This window comes from Oppia nitens, unplaced genomic scaffold (assembly GCF_028296485.1).
Source record: "Oppia nitens isolate AA-2021 unplaced genomic scaffold, nextdenovo-longstitch-racon4-pilon3 scaffold24_pilon_pilon_pilon, whole genome shotgun sequence".
NCBI classification, from domain to species: Eukaryota; Metazoa; Arthropoda; class Arachnida; order Sarcoptiformes; family Oppiidae; genus Oppia; species Oppia nitens.
Window position 1 is genome coordinate 431,992 of NW_026533204.1, and position 17,750 is coordinate 449,741.

The 17,750-nt window shown below is 26.6% G+C and overlaps 4 protein-coding genes and 1 pseudogene across 4 annotated transcripts; 4 read left to right on the plus strand and 1 right to left on the minus strand.

Moving 5' to 3' along the window:
* The first annotated feature begins 1,259 nt into the window (after window positions 1–1,259).
* Window positions 1,260–3,107, plus strand: LOC128953885 (retinoid-inducible serine carboxypeptidase-like). The gene is made up of 6 exons (XM_054299420.1): window positions 1,260–1,361; window positions 1,437–1,577; window positions 1,653–1,897; window positions 1,992–2,177; window positions 2,266–2,603; window positions 2,700–3,107. The coding sequence occupies exons 1-6, from the start codon at window positions 1,310–1,312 to the stop codon at window positions 3,073–3,075; spliced, it is 1,338 nt and encodes a 445-aa protein (XP_054155395.1). The 5' UTR covers window positions 1,260–1,309; the 3' UTR covers window positions 3,076–3,107.
* Window positions 3,108–3,870: 763 nt separating this feature from the next.
* Window positions 3,871–5,759, plus strand: LOC128954031 (retinoid-inducible serine carboxypeptidase-like). The gene is made up of 6 exons (XM_054299596.1): window positions 3,871–3,922; window positions 3,992–4,126; window positions 4,198–4,442; window positions 4,537–4,722; window positions 4,811–5,148; window positions 5,245–5,759. Exons 1-6 carry the CDS (start codon window positions 3,871–3,873, stop codon window positions 5,618–5,620), a joined length of 1,332 nt encoding a protein of 443 aa, XP_054155571.1. The 3' UTR covers window positions 5,621–5,759.
* Window positions 5,760–6,433: 674 nt separating this feature from the next.
* LOC128954032 (retinoid-inducible serine carboxypeptidase-like) lies at window positions 6,434–8,171 on the plus strand. Its single transcript, XM_054299597.1, has 6 exons — window positions 6,434–6,485; window positions 6,555–6,689; window positions 6,761–7,005; window positions 7,112–7,297; window positions 7,390–7,718; window positions 7,796–8,171. Exons 1-6 carry the CDS (start codon window positions 6,434–6,436, stop codon window positions 8,169–8,171), a joined length of 1,323 nt encoding a protein of 440 aa, XP_054155572.1.
* A 1,236-nt stretch (window positions 8,172–9,407) lies between these two features.
* On the plus strand, window positions 9,408–11,109 carry LOC128954033 (retinoid-inducible serine carboxypeptidase-like; annotated as a pseudogene).
* A 433-nt stretch (window positions 11,110–11,542) lies between these two features.
* Window positions 11,543–12,768, minus strand: LOC128954086 (abasic site processing protein HMCES-like). Its single transcript, XM_054299653.1, has one exon. The coding sequence runs from the start codon at window positions 12,570–12,572 to the stop codon at window positions 11,589–11,591; it is 984 nt and encodes a 327-aa protein (XP_054155628.1). The 5' UTR covers window positions 12,573–12,768; the 3' UTR covers window positions 11,543–11,588.
* Window positions 12,769–17,750: the final 4,982 nt, after the last annotated feature.

Sequence of the window (17,750 nt, forward strand, 5' to 3'; positions counted from 1 at the left end):
AAGTTATTATTTTTTAAAATTAACCTTGATAAATGGGTCATTTAAAAAAATTATTTAACTTATTTAAAATTATAAAGTATTTATAAATAGTTTGTTTTACTTTAATATAAAGTTGTAGGCAATGTTATTACTATGGTAAATTTTAAATAATTATTACAGGTCCACACACACACCTCCCTACCCTCCCTATATCTCAAACTAATATAACTAAAATATAAAAAACAGTCAATACTTTTTAAATAACAATAGTCTCGTATTAATATGTAAGTGATTTAATGTTATTTGATTGCATGCATTACTAAAATGTATTTAGTGGTTCCTTAATAAAAACTAAAATTATAAAAAATTTATAAATATTTTTTTTTTAAATCTCTAAATTGCATTAAAAATGTTTTAAATTATAATACTTTATAAAAGAATAACAAATTATGGAAAGGGATACTAAAAACAATAATAATTATACTTCGGGTTCATCTGAGATATATTATTGGTCTTATGTTTGAATCCAATCCTCAGATAATACAAACCATTGATACGATTACTCGATTCAAATGGATTACAAATCAAGAGATCGATAATATTATTACAAAATTTTTCAGAGATTGCAATCAATAGACAAACAAATATTATATGCTATTAATTATAGATTTTTTTGTTTATCTGTTTGTTTGTTTATATAATATAAATAATATTAATATCGAAATATATTTATAAATTAGATATACTGTATATTATATTAGAAATTTTGTTTTCATAATTATCTGTATTATTATATTTATTAATAATTTATTGATTTAGTTAATTATAAAATATTGTATATAAACTACTAATAAAAAAATAATCATTAATAATTATTTCTGAGAAAATATATTTTTAAAATATATACATATGATTACTTACCCAATCATATTTATATATTTAATTTTAGTTTAAAAGTGTTAAACTACTTATAACACTTAGCAAAAGTTGAGATAAATAAAAATAAAGTTTAACTTTTATATTTTATTTATAAATATMWATATATGTTTTATAGTTTATTAATAAAATATTTCGATAACAACTTATTTCTTATCAAAATATATTTCAACAAAAATTTGCTGTCATTTAATATTATTAAAGTTTTAATAGTTTTAGTTAAAGTTTAATATAATAATATTTATAATTAAAAATGTCAAAAGTGGTTGAAGAGATAAGAAAAATTTGATTACTTTTTTTATGTGTGCATATATAAACAAAATTTCAATTAGTAAATCGCAAATTTATATTCAATTTTGATTTGTCTAATAATAATAATAATTGTGTGAAAAATATGGATTTCAAATTATTATTATTTTTAATTTATACTCTATTCTCATTAAATGGTTTGTTATTTATTTAAGAAAAATGTTATTTTATTTCTATAATATTAATATATTTAAAAAATAAATAAACTTTAGGTAAAATCAATGCTTATAAAGAGGCGTCTGGTTATGTAACGGTACGACCAGATGCTCACATGTTTTGGTGGCTGTTTTACGGCAATACTGGTGCCAATGATAATGCCGGCTCAACTTTGCCACTTGTTATATGGCTTCAGGGTATGGATTTAATGATAACTTAAACTAAAGTTATGTAACTAATCCATAATCTACAAACTAATATTCAACTTATAGGAGGTCCGGGTGCCAGCTCTACCGGGTTTGGTAACTTCGGTGAGATTGGTCCGCAAGATGTTAATCTAAATAATAGGTCGACTTCATGGATCAAATATGCAAACCTATTGTTTATTGATAACCCCGTGGGTACGGGTTATAGTTATGTCAGCAATCAAAACGCTTTTACTAAAAATAATAAACAAATAGCTGTCGATTTGGTTACTCTAATGAAAGAATTCTACAAAAAGTTGCCGGAGTTTGAGGTAAAATTTTTTTTAAAATTTTCAATTGAAATCAATTATAAAATTTTTAATCAATTTGTTTAATAATGATAATAATATGTTTGTCTTTGATTAGTCGACTCCATTATATATATTCAGTGAGTCATACGGCGGCAAAATGACTGTCGGTTTTGCTAAAGAGCTGCATCAGGCCATCAAAAACAATGAGATTAAGTCTAACTTCAAGGGCGTAGCACTGGGAGACTCGTGGATATCACCTTTAGACTCAACCTCTTCGTGGGGCGATTATCTCTATTCATTGGTAACCATGAATTTATTGATAAAAACTATTTTTGTAAAAACTAGAGATCTAATCACATTTATAAAAAATATATATTTTATTCATGTAGTCATACATTGATAGCAACCAAAAAAATCAAATCGATTCATACTCTAAGAGAATAAAAGACGCCCTAAAATCGGGTGACGGCGAGCGGGCCACAAACCTATGGGCCACTACCGAGGGATTGGTTGGATCGTTAACCGGCGGAATCGACTGGTATAACGTATTGCTCGACACACAAACTGTGTCGCGACCGGCAGTTACCGCAGCAAAGGTCAAGTTGTATAATAGTTTGGCAAATGTTAAGAACTCGGCGCTCAAGTCGGCTATTGTACGACAATTGTCTGTCTATTCCAACGATGATTTAGATAGACTAATGAATAGTGAAATTAAAAAGAAACTAAAGTAAGAGTAATTGAATCAAATTCATGATTGTTTGTAATGTATAATATCTAACTATTATATTATACTATCCACTCATTACTACATCATTGTCTATAGTATACCATCGACTGTGACCTGGGGTGGACAGTCAGGACAAGTGTTTAGCGCATTGAGCGGCGATTTTATGCTACCCGTTGTCGATGATGTAGACTATCTGTTGAATAATACCGATCTTAAAGTAGTGGTATATACCGGCCAATTGGATCTAATTGTCGACACTATCGGTACGTTAAATTGGATGAGTACACTAAAATGGTCCGGATTTCGCGAGTTCGATACCAGTCCACGACATCAGTTTGGAGGCATTCATTCCGGTTTTTATAAGACATATAAAAATCTGTCGCTATATTGGATCATCAAAGCCGGTCATATGGTTCCCTCCGATGCCGGACATACGGCACTGCAAATGCTTCAAAAAGTTATTCATAATTAATAATTTTAATACTGGTTTAAATTTATTATAAAAAAATTATAAAATAAGTGAAATCAAATTTTAATAAAAAAATTAATTTATTTGTAACTTACTTATCTACTGTATAATAGAAACTAAAATTAAATAAAAATTATAATTGCAATATTAAAAAATTACTATTTGTATTTATAATTTTCATAAATATTAATAAATAAATACAGGTAAAAAATAAATATAATAATTTAGATATAATAATACTGTATAATACTACAAAATATTTAAATGTTAATTTTGAAAGCCTAATTTAACTAATAAATTTTTAACAATTAAATAAATATGTATTGTATCTACTATATTATTGTATATATTATTGATTAAAACCATTTAAAAAATTATTGCAGTATTAATACTAATTAAATTGCTTGATTGAGTACAATAAGGTTAACATAAACATTGATTAACTTATTGATTGGCAAAAAACTTACTAATAGATTATAAGCTAACTGTGCCACTATTCAACCTGTAGTACAGTAGATACTGTACATGGATAAAGTAAATATAAAACAAATGAAATACTTTTTAATCTATATATATATTAATAAATTATATTTTTTAAATATTTTTGATAATTTATTTTTATCTAAAGTTTTAATAATAGTATTTATAATAAGAAACATCAAAAGTTGTGAACAGAAAAATATTTTTTGATTATTGATATATACAATATATAAGTAACCTTTTTTATATAAAATTCTTAAATTACAATTTTTTAATTATTTAATTAATTAATTTTTTAATTTATATTTCAAGTAAAAAATGGAATTTAAATTAGTATTGTTTCTATTTTATACAATATACTTATTGAATGGTTAGTTAGTTATTATTTATCACTTTTTTAATTTAATATTTAAAAAAATATATTTTATTGCAATTGTAGGAAAAATCAATGCATATAAGGAGTCGTCCGGTTATGTAACGGTACGACCGGATGCCCATATGTTTTGGTGGTTGTTTCAAACAGATTCAAATAATAATATCACTTCCAATTTACCACTTGTTATATGGCTTCAGGGTATGATATCTATTAATATATTTTTAAAAAATAAATAATTTATTACTTATTATTCTATATTAATTAAATAGGAGGTCCTGGCGGTAGTTCCACCGGATTTGGTAATTTCGGTGAGATTGGTCCACAAGATGTTAATCTAAATAATAGGTCGACTTCATGGATCAAATATGCAAACCTATTGTTTATTGATAACCCCGTGGGTACGGGTTATAGTTATGTCACTAATAATGATAGTCTAACCAAAAATAACAAAGAAATAGCTGTCGATTTGGTTACTCTAATGAAAGAATTCTACAAAAAGTTTACCAATTTTGAGGTAAAATTTTTTTTAAAATTTTCAATTGAAATCAATTATAAAATTTTTAATCAATTTGTTTAATAATGATAATAATATGTTTGTCTTTGATTAGTCGACTCCATTATATATATTCAGTGAGTCATACGGCGGCAAAATGACTGTCGGTTTTGCTAAAGAGCTGCATCAGGCCATCAAAAACAATGAGATTAAGTCTAACTTCAAGGGCGTAGCACTGGGAGACTCGTGGATATCACCTTTAGACTCAACCTCTTCGTGGGGCGATTATCTCTATTCATTGGTAACCATGAATTTATTGATAAAAACTATTTTTGTAAAAACTAGAGATCTAATCACATTTATAAAAAATATATATTTTATTCATGTAGTCATACATTGATAGCAACCAAAAAAATCAAATCGATTCATACTCTAAGAGAATAAAAGACGCCCTAAAATCGGGTGACGGCGAGCGGGCCACAAACCTATGGGCCACTACCGAGGGATTGGTTGGATCGTTAACCGGCGGAATCGACTGGTATAACGTATTGCTCGACACACAAACTGTGTCGCGACCGGCAGTTACCGCAGCAAAGGTCAAGTTGTATAATAGTTTGGCAAATGTTAAGAACTCGGCGCTCAAGTCGGCTATTGTACGACAATTGTCTGTCTATTCCAACGATGATTTAGATAGACTAATGAATAGTGAAATTAAAAAGAAACTAAAGTAAGAGTAATTGAATCAAATTCATGATTGTTTGTAATGTATAATATCTAACTATTATATTATACTATCCACTCATTACTACATCATTGTCTATAGTATACCATCGACTGTGACCTGGGGTGGACAGTCAGGACAAGTGTTTAGCGCATTGAGCGGCGATTTTATGCTACCCGTTGTCGATGATGTAGACTATCTGTTGAATAATACCGATCTTAAAGTAGTGGTATATACCGGCCAATTGGATCTAATTGTCGACACTATCGGTACGTTAAATTGGATGAGTACACTAAAATGGTCCGGATTTCGCGAGTTCGATACCAGTCCACGACATCAGTTTGGAGGCATTCATTCCGGTTTTTATAAGACATATAAAAATCTGTCGCTATATTGGATCATCAAAGCCGGTCATATGGTTCCCTCCGATGCCGGACATACGGCACTGCAAATGCTTCAAAAAGTTATTCATAATTAATAATTTTAATACTGGTTTAAATTTATTATAAAAAAATTATAAAATAAGTGAAATCAAATTTTAATAAAAAAATTAATTTATTTGTAACTTACTTATCTACTGTATAATAGATAGAAACTAAAATTAAATAAAAATTATAATTGCAATATTAAAAAATTACTATTTGTATTTATAATTTTCATAAATATTAATAAATAAATACAGGTAAAAAATAAATATAATAATTTAGATATAATAATACTGTATAATACTACAAAATATTTAAATGTTAATTTTGAAAGCCTAACTAATAAATTTTTAACAATTAAATAAATATGTATTGTATCTACTATATTATTGTATATATTATTGATTAAAACCATTTAAAAAATTATTGCAGTATTAATACTAATTAAATTGCTTGATTGAGTACAATAAGGTTAACATAAACATTGATTAACTTATTGATTGGCAAAAAACTTACTAATAGATTATAAGCTAACTGTGCCACTATTCAACCTGTAGTACAGTAGATACTGTACCTGGGTAAAGTAAATATAAAACAAATGAAATACTTTTTAATCTATATATATATTATATATATATATGTATATTAATAAATTATATTTTTTAAATATTTTTGATAATTTATTTTTATCTAAAGTTTTAATAATAGTATTTATAATAAGAAACATCAAAAGTTGTGAACAGAAAAATATTTTTTGATTATTGATATATACAATATATAAGTAACCTTTTTTATATAAAATTCTTAAATTACAATTTTTTAATTATTTAATTAATTAATTTTTTAATTTATATTTCAAGTAAAAAATGGAATTTAAATTAGTATTGTTTCTATTTTATACACTATACTTATTGAATGGTTAGTTAGTTATTATTTATCACTTTTTTAATTTAATATTTAAAAAAATATATTTTATTGCAATTGTAGGAAAAATCAATGCATATAAGGAGTCGTCCGGTTATGTAACGGTACGACCGGATGCTCATATGTTTTGGTGGTTGTTTCAAACAGATTCAAATAATAATATCACTTCCAATTTACCACTTGTTATATGGCTTCAGGGTATGATATCTATTAATATATTTTTAAAAAATAAATAATTTATTACTTATTATTCTATATTAATTAAATAGGAGGTCCTGGCGGTAGTTCCACCGGATTTGGTAATTTCGGTGAGATTGGTCCACAAGATGTTAATCTAAATAATAGGTCGACTTCATGGATCAAATATGCAAACCTATTGTTTATTGATAACCCCGTGGGTACGGGTTATAGTTATGTCACTAMTAATGATAGTCTAACCAAAAATAACAAAGAAATAGCTGTCGATTTGGTTACTCTAATGAAAGAATTCTACAAAAAGTTTMCCAATTTTGAGGTAAAATTTTTTTTGTTGAAAAATTAAAATGTATTATAAAAGTTAACAGAAATATTCCTAATAATTAAAAAAATATTTTGTTTGTAATGACTATTAAAATGCTTAGTCGACTCCATTATATATATTCAGTGAGTCATACGGCGGCAAAATGACTGTCGGTTTTGCCAAAGAGCTGCATCAGGCCATCAAAAACAATGAGATTAAGTGTAACTTCAAGGGCGTAGCACTGGGAGACTCGTGGATATCATCCACTGATTCAGTCGATTCGTGGGGCGATTATCTCTACTCATTGGTAGTTAAGATTTGACTGATTACTACATATCCTATTTGCCATAACATTAGAGATCTAATAACAACATTTCATTTTATATATATTGGTTGTAGTCATACATCGATGGTAATGAAAAAAGTCAAATTGATTTGATCGCTCAGAAAATCAGAACCGCCGTGGAGTCGGGTGACGGCAATCGTGCTTATGAGCTCTGGTATGATATAACTGATTTGATAACTAAGGTTACCGGAGGTATTGACTGGTATAACGTATTGCTCAATACGGATACTGTATCGCAAACGGCAGTCTCGAACAATCTGTACAAAAGTCTGGCCAATGTTGACAACCCGGCACTCAAGTCGGCTATTGTTCAACAATTAGGTGTTTACGATGACGAAGATCTAAACCAACTAATGAATGGTCCGATTAAGAAGAAACTTAAGTTAGTAGTCATAATACAAGTACAGTATAGTTGATAACAAATGTCTTTTTTATTATATGTTTATACAAACAATATAGTATACCATCAAATGTGACCTGGGCTAAATTATCATCACTAGTATTTGAACATTTGAGCGGCGATTTTATGCTACCCGTTGTCGATGACGTAGAATATCTGCTGAACAATACCGACCTTAAAGTAGTGGTATATACCGGTCAACTGGATCTGGTTGTCGATACCATTGGAACCTTAAAATGGATGCATTCACTAAAATGGTCGGGAAATCGTGAGTTCGAAACCAGTCCACGCCATCAGTTTGGAGGCATTCATTCCGGTTATTATAAGACATATAAAAATTTGTCGCTCTATTGGTTTATCAAAGCCGGACATATGATACCCGCTGATGCCGGACATACGGCACTACAAATGCTTCAAAAAGTTATTAATAATTAATAACTTGTATATACTGTTTAAAATAATATATTAATTAAACATTTTAAATACTTTATAAATTGAATATAATCAAAGTTTAATCAAATTGTTAAATTTTTAATACTGTATATTATTGATTGACATAAACTTGTATTAAATAAAAATAAAAATTTTCTAAATAATAAATAGTTTTTAAAAATTTATAATTACAATAATTAAATTTACGATTTGTACAAATTGATTAAGTAAATTAATTTTCAATTGATATTTTTTAGTTGTTTATTTTATTTGCTGTCCTAATATAGTATTTTTAAATTTTATTTGTTAATATTTGATTTAAGTTTTCTGATTAATTTATACAAAAATTACTAATCATATTATCGTTTAACTATTTAAAAGTTGCAATAATTTTTAGAAATTATTTTGTATTTATTAGATTTATTATTAATATTCAGAAATTTGTTTGTCTTTTATTATGTAATTATTAGTACTAAACACTCAACTAATTTAGTTTTTTCCTAACTTTATGATTGTTATTTATAATAATTTTTTTTTTAAATTAAAAATTAGTTTATCTAGTCAATTTTTATGTTTGTAATTATAWWTATTAGAAATATATTGATAAATAATTTAGGATTAGATGTATAAGTTATATACTTACATATTAATATTTAATAAATATAGTAAATACTATTAAAATATATATTTTTTAAAACTGAGTCCAATCAAATAATAAAAATATTAATTTTGAAAAAAATAAATTATAATTTTTAAAATAATTAAACAGTTTTATTAATTCAATTCAATAATATTAATCTATATTTTATTGATTAAAACCATTGAAAACACTTATTGTATTTTACTTTTTAGTACAACAAGGTCTACGTAAACATAAATTCAAACTTAAATAATTTATAAGATAACTGTGCGTTTGCACCTATAATAATAAATACTTGAGTAAAGTTATTATATTTTTAAAATCAGTGAAAGTTATCTATGAATATTGTTTGTTAACATTTTGATAACTTTTTCTAATCTAAATATTTAATAATAATTTTTTGATAATAATAATATTATTTTAAAATTTATGAAAATTAGATTATTTATTAATACAATGCAATTCAGACAATGATTCTGAATATTATTGTTTATATTTTGTATATATATATACTGTATATATAAGCAAACTTTATATTAATAAAATCGCAACTTTTTTGCAATTAATTGATTTAGTAAATAATATTTCAAAGTGAAAAAATGGGTTTTAAATTATTATTATTATTTCTCATATATACTATATGCACATTAAATGGTTTGTAAATTACAGTATACTGTATTTATTTTGTATACTTAAAATTTGATTAATAATTTATAGGTAATATCAATGCCTATAAGGAAGAGTTCGGTTATGTGACGGTACGACCTGATGCCCACATGTTTTGGTGGCTGTTTTACGCCAATACTGATGCTAACACCAATGCAAACTCAACTTTACCACTTGTCATATATCTTCAGGGTCTGATCTAATGTTATAATAAAGATTTTTTAAAACTTCAAACAATTAATACTTTAAATAGGAGGTCCGGGGGCTACCTCTGCAGGATTTGGTAACTTTGGTGAAATTGGACCGCAAGATGTTTACCTAAATAATAGATCATCGTCTTGGATCAAATATTGTTTATTGATAACCCGGTGGGTGCGGGCTATAGTTATGTCACTAATAATGATAGTCTAACCAAAAATAACAAAGAAATAGCTGTCGATTTGGTTACTTTTATGAAACAATTCTACAAAAAATTCCCGGATTTTGAAGTAATAAAAACTGTTGTTTTTTAATAATTAAAATGTATTGTAAAAGTTGACAAATATATGTTTGCTTCTCTGATTTGGTTAATTAGTTGATCCCATTGTATATTTTTGGCGAATCATACGGCGGCAAAATGATTGTCGGTTTTGCCAAAGAGCTGCATCAGGCCATCAAAAACAATGAGATTAAATGTAACTTCAAAGGCATAGGACTGGGAGACTCATGGATTTCATCTGTTCACTCAACCTCTTCGTGGGGCAAATATCTCTACTCAATGGTATCAATGAGTCTCAATTGATAACACTCTTTCCATATCTATTTATTTATTTTGTTGTCTATCGTCTGTAGTCATACATCGATGGTAACCAAAAAAATCAAATCGATTCTATCGCTCAAGAAATTAAAAAAGCAGTGGAATCGGGTGATGGCTTACTGGCCACTGAACACTACGGTTCTATTGCACAGTTGGTCGGTAACCTAACCGGTGGTATTAACTTATATAATGTATTGCTCAATACGGAAACTGTATCGCAACCGGAAGTCATGAACAAGTTGTACAAAAAGTTAGCAAATGTGGAAAACCCGATACTCAAGTCGGCTATTGCACAACAATTGGTCATTGATCCGGAGGACGATTTAAACAGACTAATGAATGGTCCGATTAAGAAAAAACTTAAGTTAGTAGTCATTATAATGTGTTACAAGTTATTGATAAAACAATGTATATTAATGTATCTAAATTTTTAATATTTTTATACAACCATCTATTATAGTATACCATCAAATGTGACCTGGGTTAGAATATCTCCAATAGTATTTGCAGCCTTAGCCACCGATTTTATGCTACCCGTTGTCGATGGTGTAGACTATCTGTTGAACAATACAGACCTTAAAGTAGTGGTATATACCGGTCAACTGGATCTGGTTGTCGATACTATTGGTACATTAAATTGGATGCATTCGTTAAAATGGTCGGGAATTCGTGAGTTCGAAACCAGTCCACGACATCAGTTTGGAGGCATTCATTCCGGTTATTATAAGACATATAAAAATTTGTCGCTGTATTGGATCATCAAAGCGGGACATATGGTTCCCGCCGATGCCGGACATACGGCACAGCAAATGATTCGCAATGTTCTTCAAAATTTCTAATTTTAAATAATTTACTAAACATTAATTTATATAAATTAAATAAAAGATTATTACAATAATTGCAAATACTATATATTATTGTTAAATAAAATAAATATATTATATAAAACATGACCAATAATTATTACCGTAATATTTATTGCAAAAAATTATTATATATTTAACAAAAAAATATTACATAATTATATTTACTTATTGTTATGAAAATACCGATAATTAGGTGTGTTATTAGCAAAAAATTATTGATTAATGTTTATATTATTTATAGTACAATGTTTAAATTGTGATCAACAAACTAAATAAACGTATTTAAAAATAATGATAATTATTGTATTAAAAATTTACAAAAACAAACAATTGAATTACAATAATAATAATAATAATAATAATAATTACAAAAATGATTTACATATTATAACAAAATGAATACTTTGATGATTAAGTAGTGGTAAATGCAATCTTCAATTTCTATCACTGAATCACTCTTTAAATCGTTTACTTTCAATCTGTTGGCCATCACTGTCATCGATCTGTTCCTTCTTTTTCATAGCAACTTTCGGTGATTTAAACCAAGTATCGATTGTCCTCTGTTTGTTCACCACTTTGTTCGGTAGAATATTGTCGGCAGAATTGTTTCGAGTGTTCGACACCTGACTGGAAACCGGGTGATACTCGAGTCCGCCGAACGGAACCAACAGTTTAATTGCCTTTTCGTTGTTTACATTATCGATGTCCAGCCAATCGCGAACAGATTCGTCAGTATTCAATACGGCCGGCATTCGTGTGTGAAGCCATTCGAGTCGCGGATGTATTGGAACCGTTATGATGGCCACAGTAAACAAGCTTTCAGTACTACGATTGTATATCGCGGCCAACGGCAACAATCTCTGACCTTTCCATTCATTGTCTTCCTCTTTGTATTTCCGATTCTCTTGTTGTTTAATCCAATCGGTGTTCTCGSTCTTGAAGTCGACATTTTTTTGCGTCAAATACAAAAAGTACRGCTGTTTTGATCCGTCTTTGCCGTTGTTCTTCCACTCGAAAAATCCGTCGACTAATACCACACATCGGCGTTTGTTATTCAAAGCCGGCCGAAACATCGGCTTTTCGGTCAACGACTCGATGCGACAATTAATCGGATTAAGATTGCCACCACTATTTTGACCATCGGGTCCGCGCCAGGCGGGAACATAACCCCAGCGCATGTCCACCAAAACTCGTTCATCACTGTCTTCGCACTGCTTGTCCACCGATCGTCTGTTGACCAAAACCGGTAGCCAATTGTCGCGCGTAATATTATAATGAGGTGCGTATCCAGTGCTGTATACTGTGGACTGTTTATTGCCGTCCAACCACTGGCACTGTTGATACGGGCCGTGAGTACCGTCCAAACCGGTTGTTCGGTAAGCGGCCGCCCGAGTCATGGCCTCTCTATTTAGCGAACAATACGTTCGGCCGCACATGTCTTCCGGGGGAATGTATTATATTAGAGTACTGTGTTATTGATATTTCTGTGACCCGAAAGTTGGCCAACAAAAACAAAAGATTACCGAAAACAAACAAATACTTATAATTTGATTGAAAAAATCAAATATCAATGAAAACAATAATAAGTTTTCAAAACAACAAAATAATAATTCAATGATTCAATGCATCAAATATTGTGCAATAGTTTTAAATATAACATTGCATTGCATTGAAATATATTGTAAACATTCGTACAATTCATAAACATTGTTATATTGAAGTCTAAATTTGTTATATTTTTTATATAATAATAATAATAATAGGATAATATTGTAAAATCTAGTTATTATTTAATTAACTATTATATTATGGATTATATAAAAATATTTTTAATAACCCAACTTATATTAAAATTATCTTATTAAATTTTTAACTTTTGTATTAAACTTTTATATATGATATATATTAATATTTATATGTTACACAATTACCTATCATATAATAAAATAATAATTTTAAAATTAATAATTAAAATTATTTATAATAATTTTTTAATAAGTGAAGTAATAATATTTTGCATAATTTAATTATTATATATATATATATTATTTTTTAAATAAAATATTTTAATTAGACTATAATTATACTGTAATCGCAAACTTAACTATTAATAGATAATCATATTATTTGGGAAATATTTTAGTAAAAACAAATAGTTATATAAAATAGAGTACAGATGTATAGCATATAAAGTTTGGACTCAAATACCAATGGTTCCCAACTTTTATTACCCTCTAAGTTAAAACTATAAACTAAATAAAACTAGAAAATAAATATACTTCTACCAATTGACCTAGCATAAATAAATTACATATTTGGATATAACCCTTAGATGATTTTTATATACAGCAATTTTAATTTTTAAAGTTTAAAGTTTAAATTATTATTAATCTCTCTAGTAAGTAAAAATTTAAATAATTAATAATTAAATATATTTATAGATTAAATCATTGAATTAAAATTTTGTTTAAAATTTACTTTTTATTAATATTGACATTTAAATAAAATTTGTTTTGTATATAAATTCGATAATCATGTTATGTAAACTAATAAATATTATACTAAATGTAATTATATTTTTAACTAATCTTATTAAATATATGTATATTTAATAATATTATGTTGAATATCATTAATAAAAATTTTTATTTATATTTTTAAAAATTATATATATTTTTACAATATTATTTTTATTTTGTTTAATTTATCATTATTTAACTTTAGTATCATTACAGTATTATTATAATTATTATTTTATATTATCTCATCGTTAAATGACAAATACGAGTACTATTTTGTCAATTCATATGATTTCTATAATACACAATATATTACTAAAGATATCGACAAATTCTACTAAATATTGTTTCATTAGATAAGTGTAATAGTAATTCATTAGTATTTATAATATAAAAATTAAATTAATGTATAAATTGAATCTCTATTCAAACGGAACAATCAAATTGATAACTATTTATGGGTATAGAGAAAGAAAAATACCAAAAAATAGCTTTTCAATAGATATACTGTATATACAGTAATACAATATTATTCCAATTAATTGACAGTTTATTTAATTGGTTTAAATAATAAAAGTGATAAAAATTTTCAGAGAATAAATATGTAACGGGCCTGACTTTTATGGCCAGTTACAAGGAACTGTAGCTCAGTCGCTCAGCTCAACTTAGGTACTCGGGGATCGAATTCAGACAGTATGTCTGGTCCGATAGTATTGCAGTTCTCGTAATCACCCTTTCAATGTCGCGGTCATTTGTCTTGACATCAATTGCCTGCCGATATCTCTCATACTTCACACTTAAGACAAACTTTCACTCAATGCACACTTCAATTGATGATTAAATATATTTATTAATTACTATATTAATTACATATTAGTTACAAAAATAGAAGTATTATTTAAATTGAATGTTTCATTTGCCTTAATAATGATTGACAAGTCTATCGACTGCTTTCTTCAAGCGTAGGCAAAAGAGTAATAATTATTATAGAAATTACTTAAAATTACAAATTATTATAATAGGAAAATAACTGAATTTAGAGTAATTCATGGAAACTTTCGATAAACTTATCAATAATTCTTTCTCTCATATGACTATCCATTGACTCTGAATTACAAATCCATTAATAATATAAAGTTTAAGTTATGAATCTACGAAATATCTATAAAAAATCTAATAATTATATTCAAAAATTCAATATAAAAGTTGAGGTAATTTCGGCCCCTTTCAAATATAATTTATTGTATCAAAATTATTATATATTTTTTTGTTATAATAATACAGTAAAGTATTACAGTATAATAGTCTCTATATTTTTTGTATACATGTATAATATAGATATACGAAATAATTAAAATCTTGGAAAATATCTGACTTCATAAATCATTGGTAAACAATTTATATATTATATATATATTTGATTATCTTTTTAGTAAATATTTGTCGCATATATACGTATAATAATAATACTGTAATAATAATTAATGATTCAATTTTGTAGTAAAGATTATTATATCACTCATTCATTCAATAACTAATAGCAACAACACTAGTGTTTTCCTTGAGATTCAAAGTTAATATTTTTTCTCAAAACTTTTATTATTTCATTTGGTTTGCAAACACACATTCAATTCAATTATTAATCGTTTTTATTTATAATAACTTAATAGTTTTGAAACAAATTATTCACAATTATTGAATATTCTCATCACAAATAAATTAAACAACAATTAATATGACCCAAAAGTTTGGCATATTTTATGTGATCACCCGTATAGTGTTGGCAGTGCTGACAGCCCTAGCCATCATCGGCATCATCATCGGTATTATCTACTATCTGAAAGACAAACACGACAAAGCTATCGGCTATATTATATGGGCAGTGGTGGCACTATTGGTATCCATTACCGGTTTCTGGGGCGCCTGGAAGGAGCACTTCCTGTCGTGTATGATCTACGGTATTGTCGAACTGATACTATTGTTGGCGGGGATCAGCTTCGCTAACATGGAATTGTATACCCGATTGACACAAGTGTTTGCCGTAATCGCTGCCTTCCTGTTCTCGTTTATGCTGTACTCCAATGGAAAGATGGACTATTCAATGCCATGTAATGTATAGATATATATAGATAGTTATATATGTACAGTATGTGGGACACATTCCCACCACACTTGGGGAGGGGTGGGTGTGAGTGTGTGTTTATTTTTATTTTAAAAAATTAATTTGTTTTCCAATTTTTTTATATAATACATTTATATTAATTATAGTATGTCATCAAATATTTGTTAATAATATGTGTAATTTTTTTTATATACATCATTCAATAATATTTTTTTATTAAAATTTGATTTAATCTATATTATGTATAAAATTTTCATCATTTATTATGCATATTAATATATATTGTGTATATCATAAATATTTATATTTTAGTTTTAAAAAATGTATTAATAGTTTTGTTTATAAAAAATAATTTTTCAAAATAATTTTAAATGTTAATTCGTTAATTAATTAATCACTTTATTTTAAATTTGAGACAATTTTTTTAAAATTTGCTAACATTAGTTAAACCCTAACGCCTACCTATAGCTGATAATACATACTTTATATAAATTTAATCAACAAATATACAACTTGTGAAGTAATACAATACAAGTAAACATTTTGACATTTGATTGTTAATATTTAAACCGTTTATTGTTGTCACTGATAATTGAAGTTTTTTTTTGTAGATAATAATATAATTTGTGAAAAAATTAATATAGAAGTATATATTTATTTTGTTTTATATATTGTTTTTTATACACTAATAAGTTTAACAAAATCAATGTACAGTATATGGGTGTATAATAATAGATTGATATTATTTGTGTGGAAATATATATATATTTTTAATTTATTAAATCATTATAATAAAATACAATTAGTTTTCAAGTGTTTTATCATAGAATATGTCAAAATTCATTAAAAATGAAAAAATGATAATTTTGTTTTCTTTATCTTATCATTGTATTAATAAACAAATATTATACAATATATACTATTAAAAATATTTATTGCGTCTTTTATCAGCCAAATATCTGAAAATATCACAAAAAACTGTTTTTTTAATTTCTTAAATTATGAATTTAATTTTAAATATTGTTTAGAAATTTTTGCCGAAAATTCAAATAAATAAAGAATAAAATGAAATTTTATAATTTCTATTTTTTTTCTTGTTATTATTGAAATCTAAATGCATTAATTATTTCTGATTGCAATATATGTCAAAATTTTTAGCATTATATTAGGCTAAAAGTTTAAACTTTAAATACCAGAGCATTTGAGTTTATCAGTCCATAGACTGGGATGATAGTCATACTGTAGCCCAGTATTTTAGAGTTAAGTAATTTAAAACTTAATGGTCCACCAGTGTCCAGTCCAATTTAAAACTACCCCCACCCACTCCTTCCGCCCCAAAAAAACAGATGTTAATTTTTATGTGACTTTTTTCCATACAATATTACAGTAGTTTATTTATAATGTTTTTTATATGGTCTGTTAAATGACTTTATTAATGAGTATTTAATGATAATTTTAAGTAACTTATATATATATTGAAAAGAAAGTCTTAAATTAATTAGTAGTCTGTAATAAAACTAAACTTTAAAATACTAATTATTTGTTTGCAATTTATTTGTCATTTTTATTGCATGTAAAGCAATAATAAATATAGGATTTCAGAAATTTACAAATTGTTTTATTTTGTGATAAAAATGGACTTTTTAAAAAATCATTTAAATTGCAATATTGTGCAAATAAATAGGATTATTATGTGATATATTGTAAATTTTATTGCTTTTATGTAATATTAATGTTAAACAGTTAACATGAGACTGGTATGTAATGGTAAGATATGGTAAGGGATATCCGCCATCCAGTATATAAATGAATGGTAAAGTAAAGCAATAGCCATATATCCAATCATTCGTCCAAAACAAGTGTTTCATAGATTTCAATGATGATATCGAGACAGTGATGGCACCGATACAAGTGTTTAATATGTCTAAAGCATTGGAAACAATGGAAAAGGAGAAACTGGTCGATCGATTTAA